We start from the raw sequence: 13,262 nt of genomic DNA, 5'->3' as shown, positions 1-13,262 counted from the left end.
GTAGCCAGAACACTCAACATCTCAGAAGCAAATTCCACTGCAGATTTTCTCTCCTGCCCCCAAGTGTCAAGTAATTAGCGACTCCTGGTAGCCTTTCGGGGGTGGGTAGGCATGAGGGCCCCGAGAGGGGTGTGAATGAGTATGTCTCTCATCTCTTCAGTTGCCTTCGGGGGTATTTTATCCCCATTTTTTCCAAGCACAGGCCAGACGAATATCTCCCTTCCCTTGTACTCCTCACAACCTTTGACATAATTATCTGGGACAAATTGATTTGAAGTACGACCGCAGGAAGAGAAACAGGCGTGTTTCGCTTCGCCTTCTGGGAGTTGTAGTCTTGCCGCCCCCGGGCTGCCTGGCTGGCCCTGGAGCTGCGGACTACAGCTCCCAGGCCTTCTCCAAGTCCCCACCTCAGAGGCTCAGAGCCCCAAGCCCGGAGGAGGTAGTTACATTGTGTCTATTGTATCCCTGGGCTTGTGTGTTTGTACATAGGACTTGAAACTGAGAGTGTAAAGCATGGCAGATGAGCAAGAAATCATGTGCAAATTGGAAAGCATTAAAGAGATCAGGTAAGTGGAACGTTACAGGGCTCCCTCAGGCCCCCTCAAAGCCCCCAAAATCTCTCGCTGCGGGAGAGGTCTGAGTTATCTATGGAAAATGTCTCTATTGTTGGGCTACTTGCGGAGGGGGCCGGGAAAGGAGACCATTCACCTCCGAATTCAAGGATGGGAAGGAGGTTGGGGAGAGTCGGAACTGAGACTAGTAGAGAGAGACAGAGAAACAAGAGAGACTGACCAAGAGAGACCTCTTGCCAGATGTGGCTGAGCAGGCCAGATGGAGACACACGGTGGGGGTGGAGGGGTGTTGGTCCCGAGATAGCTTTATTCTTCTTAGTGTGGGAGTTGGGGGATGGCATTCTTAGACCCATTATTTTTTTTAAGTGTTTGTTGGCTCAAAGGTGTATTTGGCTCCTTGATCTTTAGGAGTCGGAATTTTGTTTTTAGTCTCCCGTTCAACTTCCAGACCTGGAGCTCGGGCAAATCTTTTAAGAGCAGAGCCTAGCGCGTTAGGGCTGTTGGCGGTTGCAAGGGACTGCGGGCAGGGGTTGGGGGGCGGTGCGGAGGAATCTCGACAGGCCGGGACTGGGAGGACGGCAAGTGCGCGTTTGTGTTTTTGTTTGGTTTCACTCACTCGCCACTTTGTTCCTCTCCTACCCGGTGCTTGGGAAGGGGATGGGAGCCATGGAGACTGGGGAGGCAGACACCACGCCTGGTGGTGGGATTATAACAGCTGATCAGAGACACTAGAGGTGAAGGGCAGGCTAGCAAAGTGGGGGTTGCCTGCATTCCGACGGCTGCGCTTCGGGAGCGGCTGTGGCAAGGCAATGACGTTGTCCTTGCTTAGAACGCAATAGTGCATGGCAAGGGGACTGCCTGGGCCGGCACCAGGCCTCCCAACCCTGGCTTCCACCCTCATTGTGACGGTGGCCAGGATTCGGCTCTCTGCGTTTAGTGTTTTCCAGGAACCTGGAGAACAAGAAGGGAGGATATCAAGTGTGTTCCTTTAAGAAATAAGACTCTGACCAAGAGATTTAACCCTTGGAGTGAATGCTTCGGGTAAGACTCATACATGATGGTGGCGGTGGGAAACATCTTGGCTTTTTTGTCCTTTGGAGGGCTTGCATCTCCAGGAAGGGAACTAGTATTTATTGATCCCCTGTTGTGCCAAGTGCTTTGAGCTACTATCGCTCATTTCAGCAAGAGTCCTGAGAGCTTCCTACACCTCCTTTACAGTGGGAAAATGGAGGTTCAGAAAATTTAACGAACTTTTCCAGAGCCAAACAGCTTAACAATGCCAGATTTTGACAGGAACCCAGTCAATCTGCATGCAGAGGCTCTGGTCTTCTCACCCTATCCCACAGAGGGTCTGGGAAAGTGTCAGGGGTTGGGGTATGTTGCAAGTTTTTTCTGCAAAGGCTTCGAGAGGTAGGGAGTAGGATACCTTGGTGCAGGAAGAGGTCAGCTGTCATAACAACAATGCAGCTAATAAGAGGCTTAGGCCTGCAAGTGGAGAGTCTAGACTTCTATGCTTACCAGACTTTAAAAGAACCTCTGCCCAACCCCAAGAGAAGGAACAGTTGGGAGCAAGGAAAAGTGACCACTCCCAGTGGAGACCACATGGGAGGCCATGACTTCTGCCCTCACCAGTGGTAGTGCAGGCATTCCTACCACTACTAGTTGAGATGGGATCATCAGAGGCCTAGAGAGAAGGCTGAACTTCCAACCTCAGCCATCAGTAACAAGGAGCCCCTCCCTAACCTGGATGTCAACCAGAGACCCAGTGGAAAACATGGACTTCTACTGCCCCCCATCCTTGCAAAAGGAGCATGTCAGAGAGCCCTACAAAAACAAAAGATTTAAAAGAGATCCAGAGAGTCTAAATTTAATTGAAAAAATTTACTTGCCATACCAAAATTATCAACTTAAATGACAAGAGAAAGTAAACAGATGCCAGCATTGTGATGACACAGACAGAATTACTGACAAGGATTTTAAAGCAGCAATCATAAAAATGTTTCAACACACTTGAAACAAATGATAAAATAGAAAATCTCAGCATATAAAAAGAAAGTATCAACAAAGAAATATGAAACATAAAAAAGATCCAAATGGAAAGTTGAGAACTGACAAATGCAATAGCTCAATGGATGAGCTCAACAGCAAGACGGAGAAGACAGAGGAAAGAATCAGACAACTTAAATACAAAACAATAGAAATCACCCAATCTGAACAACAGAGAGAAATTAGATTCAAAAAAAAAGAAAAAAGAAAGAATTGAGCAGAGCCTTTGGACCTGTGGGACTATAATAAAAGATCTAATATTCATGTCAACAGACTCTCAGAAAGAGAGGAGAAAGAGGGCAGGACTGAAAAGCACTTAAAGAAATAGTGGCTTAAAACTTCCCAAATTGAGCAAAGGACATAAACCTCCAGATTCAAGAAGTTAAGCAAACTCCATCAGGATGACCCCTCCCCTGCGACCCAACTCCCACCAAGACACATCATAGTCAACCTTGTGAAAACAAAAGGCAAAGAAAAGATCTAGAAAGCCAATGAGAAACAACACCTTACCTATACCTTCAGGGGAATACAATTTAGAATGACAGCAGATTTCTCATCAGAAATTGATGAGGCCCTAGTGGGAAGCAGCACATTTTTAAAGTGCTGGAGGAAAAGAACTGTCAACCTAGAATCCTATGTTCAATGATAATATCCTTCAGGAATAAAGGGATAATCAAGACATTCTCAGATGAAAGAAAACAGGGAATTTATCAGTAGGAGGTCTACCTTGTAAGAATGACTAAAATAAGTTCTTAAAACAGAAAAGAAACAATAAAAGAAGGAACCTTGGAAGAAAGAACACAGTAAGGAAAAACATGAGTAAATACAACAGAATTTCTTTTCCTCTTGAGTTATCTGAATTATATCTGATGATTGGATCAAAATTTATCACACTGTCTCACGTGATTCTGAATGTATGTAGAGAAAATATTTAAGACATTTATTATAAACAGGGGAGTGTAAAGGGGTGTAAAAGGGTAAGGTTTCTATATTTCACTTGAACTGGTAAAATGATGACATCAGAAGTCTGATAAATTCTCTCTCTCTCTCTCTCTCTCTCTCTCACTCTCTCTCTATAGATATGTATAATGTGCTAGTGAGAGAAAACTCTAGAAAAGCTCTACAAAGAGATGCACTCAAAAACATTATAGATAAATCAAAATGGAGTTCTAAAAAAAGTTCAAGTCACCCACAGGAAGGCAGGACAAAGAAAACAGAAAAAGTAAAACCAGAGAGAACAAACAGGTAACAAAAAATAAAATGGCACTTAGCCTTAACATATTGATAATTAGGTTGAATATAAATAGTCAAAACACTGATGAAAAGACAGAGTGGATTTAAAAAACATGACCCAACTATATGCTGTCTACAAGAAATGCATTTCAAATATAATGATATAGGTAAGTTGTGAATAAAACGATGGAAAAGGATACCAGGCAAATATCAATCAAAAGAAAGCGGGAGTGGCTATATTAATATCAGATAAAGCAGATTTGATAGCAAAGAAAATTCCCAGGGACAGAGTGGAACGTTGCATAATGAGAAAGGTTCAATCCATCAAGAAGACATAGCAAGTCTAGATGTGTATGCACCAAAAGTGATTTAAATTAGCCTGCTTTTGACAATTTTACAGTAATATAGAAGGGTTATGTCACTTGATTTAAGAATTTAAAATGGGGAAAATACAACAAATACACACTTGATGTTCACAAATGGACAGGTAAACATATACGGGAGGTGGAGAGAAGGAAGGAGCAAAGGAAAGGGTAGAAGGAGCTGGAGAAAGGAACTAACGTTTGTTGAACACCTACTAATGTCAAGACTCTTGGCTCCTTTAATGCTTAATCTTCCTAATGGAAATCTGTGGTGAGAATTATTATCCCCATTTTACAGATAAGGATACTGAGGCTCAGAGAGCTTAGGTAACCTATCTATGGTCACACCAGCTAGGAAAGGAAGAGAGAATATATCCTCCTATTCACATGGCATATGCATTTCAACAAATGTAGATAATCTGCTTAATCATTATTCACAGTTTGTCAACTGCTTTAACCCTAAATCCCTTAAAGGTATAAGCAGGGCAGCCTATTTCTGCTAAAAAAAAAAAATCTTACTTCTGGGCTGAAGTAGCAGTTATGACGGCAGTATCACCTAAAGACCTGATTAAGTCAAGCTGAGAGCCAGACAAACACCCCAGGCACAGGCGCAGAGATATACCCATTCATAGTCAGTGCTCCTGCACACCAATGGCAGAATTTGAAGTGGGAAATGTCTCAGGAATGGATTCTCCCACCACAGACCAGTCCCCACTCCTGACTCTGTGCACATGCCCAGCCCTGCCTTTCCTCCCAATCCCAACCACACTCCAACACTATGCTCTAAACTTCAGCCCCCAAATCCCACACTAGTCTATTTTGTCCATCTGTTCCTTGGGCTTTCAAGTGGTGATGAAGGAGCATGTGGATATGTGGAAAAGGGAAGACAAGAATGGAACAAAAGGAGGGAGATGGAAAAGAGGGAAGGAAAGGAGAAGAGGCCATGAGGTAGAGAAAGTGAGTACAGATATCACTAGAGGTACCAGAGCCCTTCACCAGCTCCCCAAATGTGTACTAATGTCTCCTTAACGTGCACATGCCATCCATACGCGCACATTGCACACACCCATGCTCCAAAGCACACATATCTGTACACAATGAGCTTTCCTCGCTTAAGAAAGGAAAAACTCATTTTGGAAGTAAATATTGTGGTGTTAGTAGACCCTCTTAAGTCTAAGTCTCTGCCCTGGATCCTCTCTTTTTCTCTCTACACATTCTCCTGGATGACCTCCTGTACTCCCATGGCTTCAAATGTTATCTCCAAATCCTCAATCTCTACTCCCTACCTTCCTTCCAAGCTTCAGCCCAATATATCCCACAGCCTACTGGGCTTGTGCACCTGGTTGCCCCCCAGACACAGCTCAAGTTGGCCAACTCTTAAGACTTTATCTCTTCTTGCCCCAATCTAGTGCCTCCCCTTAAACCTCTGGTTTAGTGCCGTATTCTCTGCACAGTTACCTCAGAGTGAAACCTGAATGTCAATGTTGATTACCGTTTCTTTTTGTGTGTGTGTGAGGAGGATCAGCCCTGAGCTAACATCCATTGCCAATCCTCCTCTTTTTGATGAGGAAGATTGGCCCTGGGCTAACTTCCGTGCCCATCTCCCTCTACTTTGTACGGGATACCTCCACAGCATGGCTTGACAAGCGGTGCGTCGGTCTGCGCCCGGGATCTGAACCTGGGAACCCCGGGCAGACGAAGTGGAGCATGCAAACTTAACCACTATGCCACTGGGCCAGCCCCATCCTTTCTTTTTTATAACTCACCTCTGATCACTTAGCAAGTCCTACTGTTTCTACCTTCAACATCTGGCTCAAATTCCTGCCCCACTCTCCACCTTCACACTCACTGATCCATTTTAGGCCTTCATCATGACTGGCCTGGGTATTTGTAGTGTTGTATCCATTTCCACCTCTAGAATTACTTTCCTGTCTTCATTCTCCCCTCTGTCTTCAATGCCATCCACACCGCTATGAGAACTACCTTCCTAAAGTAGTGGTGTTATTGTGTTATTCCTCAAACACATTCACTGACTTTCCATTGCCTACAGCAGTATTTTTCAAAACACAGGTCATGAGCCATTAGTAGATCATGAAATGAATTAGTCAGTTGCTGGTAGCATTTGCAAAAAAATTTTTTTTAAAGAACAAAATAAGAGAGAAAATATCAGAACACATTGCATAAGAAATGGTAGATATTCTTTGCAGAAACTTTTAATTCAGTTTTATATCTGTGTATGTGTGTATTGGGTCACAGTGTGAAATTCATTTCTCACTGGAGGTCTTTTCTTGCTGTAGGTCTATTGGACAGACATTTGTCTATAATTGTTGCCATGGTATTCATGCCCCTCTCTTCCACAAGTCTGGCCCAGACTCACCTTTCCAATCTTATCTGCTACTACTCCTTTTCATTTTCCCTATCCTTTATCAGCACATAAGTTCCTCACTGTTTCATATACTTCCATTCCTCCAGGCCTTTGCTAATGCTGATTCCCTCATTCTTGAATGCCCTTCCCTCATTCCAAGCCTGTAAATCCTACTCATTCTTCAAGGAAGACCCAGACCAAATACCACCTCTTGTCCCAAAACGTCTCAAATTTCCCAGCCCGAATGAATCTTTACCCCTTTGGGCTCCCGCAGGGAGAGTTATTATAGCACTCGAGTTATTCTGCCTTATGACAAAGTTTTGAATTGACATGTGTCTTCTTCCTTCCTTGCTTCAGTCATTGCTGTGGCAGCTTCAGCAGGCTCCTCTACCACCTGGCTTGAGAACTGACTCAGCAAGTCACAGGACAGCTGGGACCTCTGGGACTTAGGGATGAGAAAGTTAAGCCATACAGTGCTGACTACAAGATAGAGAATGGAAAAGACTTGACATTTGGTAGTGAGCTATAAGGAAGTCTTCAAGGCGAACTCTTCTAAGAAACCTGCTTTTCTTACAGTAGCTGTTTTTCCAGATGAGCAAGTAAATATGAAATGGAAGAACACTCGGGACTTAGGCAGTGTTCTCTTCAGACTAGAGTAGGCAGAAAAATTGGCTTTTTCTTCACTCAGCGACATTTACCAAGCACCTGTTCTGGGCCATACACAGCGCTGGGACGTTCTGTGGGGACCACTGAGATGAATTAGACCTGGTCTCAAGGATCTTAGAATCAAGGTGAGAGGCTGGCCTGGTGGTGTAGCAGTTAAGTTTGTGCGCTCCGCTTCCACAGCCCGGGGTTCCCAGGTTCGGATCCCAGGCGTGGACCGACGCACCGTTTGTCAAGCCATGCTGTGGCCGCATCCCATATAAAGTAGAGGAAGATGGGCACAGATGTTAGCCCAGGGCCAATCTTCCTCATCAAAAAGAGGAGGATTGGCAACGGATTTTAGCTCAGGGCTAATCTTCCTCACACACACAAAAAAATGAATTACAAAAAAGAAAAAAAGAATCAAGGTGAATATCTCTGATCTCTCCCCTGAGTTCCAGACTCACATATCCAGCTTCCCAGTTAACCAACCCCACTGGAAGTATCACTGGCATCTCAAACATGCCCCAACAGAACTCTCAATTCCACCCCCACCCCCAAACATTCTCCTTTCCTAGTGATCCCCATCAGTAGTAAATGTTCCCTCATCCCAAGATCTGGAATCATTCTTCATTCCTCCCTCTCTCCGACCCCCTGTATCCAAAACAGTAGCACGGTGGTTATCAAACTTGAGCTTGCATTAGACTCCAGCTGGAGGGCCATTGAAATGTAGATTGCTGAGTTTTGTCTCCAGAGTCTCAAATGGATTCAGTAGATCTGGGGTGGGGCTTGAGAATTTGCATTTCCAGTAAGTTCCCAGGCAATGCTGTTGCTGCTGTTCCAGGGACCACACTTGAAAAACCACTGCATTAATAAGACCTGGCAGGTTATACCTGTATAATATACTCTGGATCTCTCCACTTCACACCATTCTCTTAGTTCATCAACAAATCTGAACAGTTTTCCATCCATCTCCACTAGCCAATGTCTTCACTTGATCTGCTCATCCTCAAGTCCTCCAGGTCCCAGCTATCCTACCCTGCTTGTTGAGTGAGTGTCGGGGCTAAGTCACCTCTGAAGCTGGGTGACAGATGAGCCTGCCAAGTTTGTCCCAGGAATGGATGATCCATTGCCCTAGAAGCTCTCTTCCTTTCCACCCTTCCTCCTCCACGTTAGCTAGCAAAGAGCCATTGTTAGCCAGAAGTTAGCCAGCTGACTTGGCCCAGGCCTCTGTCTGCAGAGGCTGTGGCCTAGGGAAGTCAGAAATCCAGGTTCAACAGTTAAGTAAGACTGTGGCCCCGGTGAGTGTCGGAAACCCTAAGGAAGTGTCTTGTGGTTTTCCTGGGATTCTGTGGCCACACCAGCTGTGCTTTAGCCGATTGGGAGGATTTTATTAGGAAATTTCCACAGAAAACCAGGTCTTTAATGACTTGGATGCTTTGCTCACTTGGAGGGCCAAACATTCCACAGGTTCCATCTCATGGAGTCATCCAACAGCTCTGTGCAAGGCTACACTGAGACCTACTTCTCAGGTAGAATTTACGAGCTTCCAGGATGTTCCATGATATGCCCTATTTCATCCTGAAAATTGGTGACTAAGCCAGGACAAGAATTCACCCCATTGGCTTGTTTTCCATGGCTTGAAATCCATCATACAAGGAAAGTTCCCTGGTATGGTGGAAAGGTGATTAGGCTCAGCACACCGGATTCTCCACTTCCTGGCTTTGTGATCTTGGGCAAGTCACTATACTTCTCTCAGCCTCAAAGTTTTCATCTGTAAAAATGAAGCTACATTCACATGGTTGTGATGAGGATTAAATTAGATTGCATATAAAGTGCCTAACATAGTTGCTGGAACATAGTAGACACCAAAAAAAATAAATAATGATAATAGCTATTATTATTATTATTAAATAAAGCCTTTCTCAACACCCAATTCCTTCTCAGTTCCTCGCGCTTACAGACTCTTAATAAATGTTAACTGAATGGATGAAAGCCCCCCACCCACGGTAATGTCTTTCTTTCTCTGAGGCTACTGAAATTACAATCAGTACCCTGGACTTAACCACCTATCTGCATCCATTTTTGTCACACTCCAAATGTAACTGTTGAGCCCCACTTATGGCCAAAGCTGTGTGATAGATGACGTGGAGTTTATAGAGAGAAATATGGTGTAGTGCCAGTCTCTAGAAGGCTCTTGTGTATATAATTACCTGGATTTCAAATTGCTTCCTGTGTGGGTGTGTACATTTAGAAGAGCCAGAGGACCATAGCTGTGTGCTCTTGGGCTAGACATTTGTTTCTTCATCTCTGAAATGAAGAGGATGGATTTGATTGGTGGCTTTGAAATAACGTTCTGAGGAGCCCTGGAAATTCCAGGGAGGTGTATCAAGGGCCACTCTGGTAGAGTCAGGCAAGGTTGGATTTGAAGAGAGAATAAGGACCCTGGGGGTCCCACTTCCACTTCAACCATAACGGTTATGATTTGTTCTGTTTTCCGTATTGGAACAGTTATTTTATTTGAAGGAAGGGGTCTTCTCATCAACCACCCACAGGATCTAGCACACTGTTGGGTAAAAGGTACTTGCTTAATAAATTTTTTTTGTCCACCTGATTGATAGAAGATGTAAAGAGAAGGAAGCTATTGTGTGTGTGCATTTAAGCAGCATGATGCCCACTGGCATGATCCCCTCTGTGTAGATTTGAGAAAGGAAGGACCTTTTACTTATATTTAATCTTAGCCCAAACTACCCAGCTGCTGGAGAGAACATGGAAGGTTGGGCGTTAGATACTAAGCCTGAAGAGCATAGTAAAGGCAGTCAACCACAAGGTTAACAAGTCTCCATTTCTTTTTTTCATCATTAACCCCCCCTTCCCATTCCTCCTGTGTACCTCAACTGACCAAGTCCATTAAGAATGTATTTCCTCTACACAAGCCTTTTGACAAGTCATTTATTTTCCTGGGAAAACAGGAGTGGAGGAGTAGAAACAGCTTAGAATTTGGGTTCAAATGGTGTTGTGGGTTTATATTTAATTCTGGGTGCGCTAAGAAGCCATTGGAGGATACATTTTTCACAGCTTCACTGAGTTGTAATTTACATACCGTAGAAACCATCCATTTTAAGCGTAAAATTCAATGACTTAGTAAATTTAAAGAGTTGGGCAACTATCACCACAATACAATTTTAGAACATTTCCATCATCCCCAAAAGAGCCCTTATGCCCAGTTTCAGTCAATCTCTGTTCCCACCCACAGCCCCAGGCAACCAGTGATATACTTTCTGTCTCTATAGATTTGCCTTTTAGGGACATGGCATATAACTTATCATATTGTTTTTGAGGCTCATACATGTTGTAGCATATATCAGTATTTCTTTCCTTTTTAGTGACAAATCGTATTCCACTGTATGGATATACCATATTTTATTTATTCACTCACCAGTCAATGAACATTTGGGTTGTTTCCACCTTTTGGCTCTTATGAATAACGCTACTCTGAACGTTTGAATATAAGTCTTTGCGTGGAAATATGTTTTCATTTCTCCTGGTTAGATTCCTAGGAGTGAAATTTTTAGGTCATATGATAAGCATGCATATAACTTTTTAAGATACTGCAAAACTGTTTTCCAAAGTGGTTGTGCCAATTTCTATCTCCAGAAGCAGTGTATGAAGGTTTGTTTCTCTACATCCTCAACAACCCTTGTTATTGTGTGTCTAAAAAGGACATTATAGACATCGTAGTGGTGTGAGTGGTAGTTCTTTGTAGTTTTAACTTGCATTTCCCTAATGAGCAATCCTGTTGAGCATCTTCTTCGTGGGTTTATTTGCCACCCATATATCTTCTTTGGTGAAGTGTCTATTCAAATCCTTTGCCCATGTTTCAATTGAGTTGTTTGTTTAGCTATTGTGAATTTTCAAGTCCTTCATCGGATACATGCTTTGCAAAGATGTTCTCCCAGTCTGTGACTTGTCTTTTCATTCTCTTAGTGTCTTTTGAATTGCAGAAGTTTTTAACATTGATGAAGAAGTCCAACTCATCTGTATTTTCTTTTATGGATTGTAATTTTTGTATCGTATGAAAGAAACCTTTGCCTAAGCCAAAGTCACAGAGATTTTCTCCTATGTTTCCTTCCAGAAATTTTATTTTTAGGTTTCACATGTAGGACTATGATGCATTTTCACTTAATTTTTGTATATGATGCAAAGTATAAGCTGAAGTTTATTTATTTTTTGCATGTGCATATCCAGTTGTTCCAGGACCATTTGGTGAAAAGGCCGTCCTTTCTCCACAGCATTGCCTTTGCACCTTTGTCAAAAATCAGTTGTCCGTATATTTGTATGTTTATTTCTGGACTCTCTATTCTGCTCTGTAGGTCTGTTTCTGTATCTTTATGCCAATACTTCACTGTTTTGATTACTGCAGCTATATAATAATCCTTGAAATCAGGCAGTGTAATTTCTCCAACTTTGTTATTCTTCTGCAGCATTGTTGTGGCTACTGTAGGCCCTTTGCATTTCTATGTGAATTTTAGATTCCACTTATCAGTTTCTACAAAAATGCCTGCTGAAATTTTGATACGATTGCATTGGTTGTGTAGATGAATTTGTTGGATTTCACCAGTGTTTCAAATAATGTCCTTTTTCTGTTCTAGGATCCAATCCAAGATACCACACTGCATTTACCAGCTTCCTTTTGAATAGTGTTAGCATGGTGTATCTTCTTCCATCCTTTTACTTGTTTCTTTATATTTAAAGTGAGATTCTTATAGGTAGCCCATAGTTTGTTCCTTTTTATTTTAATCCAATCTGACAATCTGCTTTTTAGTTGGGGATGTTTAATGTGCTTGTTGATACAGTTAGGTTTAAATCTACCATCTTGTTGTTTTCCATCTATCTCATCTGTTTTTTGTTCCCTATTCCCTCCCTTCCTTCCTTCTTTTGGATTCAGTGTATTTTGTGTTCCATTTATCTCTTTTTCTGACTTATTAGCTATGATTCTGTTTTGTTATTTTAGTAGTTGCTTTAGGGTCTAGAATATATATCTCTAACTTGTCACAATTTATCTTCAACTGATGTTATACTACTGCAGATATGGTATAAGAAGCTTACAATATTACACTTTTATTTCTCCCTTTCTGGCCTCTGTGCTATTACATTGATGTACTTCTTGGCTCACACTGTTGATTATCTTTTTAAGTAGTTTAAATAATGAGAAAAAGAGTCATTATTTTTTTTTCACGTTCGGTGCTCTATATCCCTTTGCTATCATTTTCCTTCTGCTTCAAGGACATCTTTTAACATTTATATAGAGAAGGTTTGCTGGTGATGTAGAATTCCAGCTTTTCTATGTCTGAAAAAGTCTTTATTTAACCCTTGTTTTTGGAAGTTATTTTCACTGTGTAAAGAATTCTATATTAGCAGGTTTTTTTTTTTTCCCCCCAGTACTTTAAAAATGATATGCCACTGTCATCTTGCTTCCATCGTTCTTGGTTCCTCTGTAGGTAACGTGCCTTTTCTCCTCTGGCTGCTGCTAAGATTTTTCTCTTTATCACTGGTTTTGAGCAATTTGATTGTGATATAACGTGTAGTTTTCTTCATGCTTCCTGTGCTTGAGGGTTTGTTGAACTTTTTAGATTGGTGCATGTGTCGTTTTCACCAAATCTGAAACATTTTGGTCATTAATTCTTCAAATATTTTTCTTTTCTCCCTCCTTCTTGGTCTCCAGTTGCCTGTATTTTTTTTTTTTTTTTTTTGCGGAGGAAGATTCGCCCTGAGCTAACATCTGTTGCCAATCCTCCTCTTTTTTTGGCTTGAGGAAGATTTTCCTTGAGCTAACATCTGTGCTAATCTTCCTCTATTTTGTATGTAGGACACTGCCACAGCATGGCTGGTGAGTGGAGTAGGTCTGTGCCCAGGATCCGAACCCGCAAACCCAGGCTGCTGAAGCGGAGTGCACAGAACTTTAACCTCTTGGCCCTGGGGCTGGGCCAAGTTACCTATATTTGTAGTCACTTGAAGTTGTCCCACAGTTTGCTGATCATG

At 42.4% G+C, this 13,262-nt stretch overlaps 1 protein-coding gene across 3 annotated transcripts in view; it reads left to right on the top strand.

The window, feature by feature from the left end:
* The first annotated feature begins 429 nt into the window (after nt 1–429).
* LOC131401069 (zinc finger C4H2 domain-containing protein) overlaps nt 430–13,262 on the top strand; it is a 34,363-nt gene continuing 21,530 nt past the window's right edge. The window contains exons 1-2 of one of the 3 annotated variants that reach the window (XM_058536024.1): nt 486–566; nt 1,510–1,613. Coding sequence is in view for 2 of the 3 variants with exons in the window: in XM_058536026.1 (XP_058392009.1) it covers nt 514–566 (53 nt within the window). In the remaining variant the exon portion in view is untranslated. Of the gene's footprint in view, nt 567–1,509; nt 1,614–13,262 lie in introns of all 3 variants that reach the window. The other 2 variants (XM_058536026.1, XM_058536023.1) reach the window with 2 other exon arrangements.

The sequence above is a fragment of the Diceros bicornis genome, chromosome X, assembly GCF_020826845.1.
Source record: "Diceros bicornis minor isolate mBicDic1 chromosome X, mDicBic1.mat.cur, whole genome shotgun sequence".
Taxonomy (NCBI): domain Eukaryota; kingdom Metazoa; phylum Chordata; class Mammalia; order Perissodactyla; family Rhinocerotidae; genus Diceros; species Diceros bicornis.
Note: the sequence above shows the minus strand (reverse complement) of the source record. Positions and strands in the feature narration are given on the sequence as shown.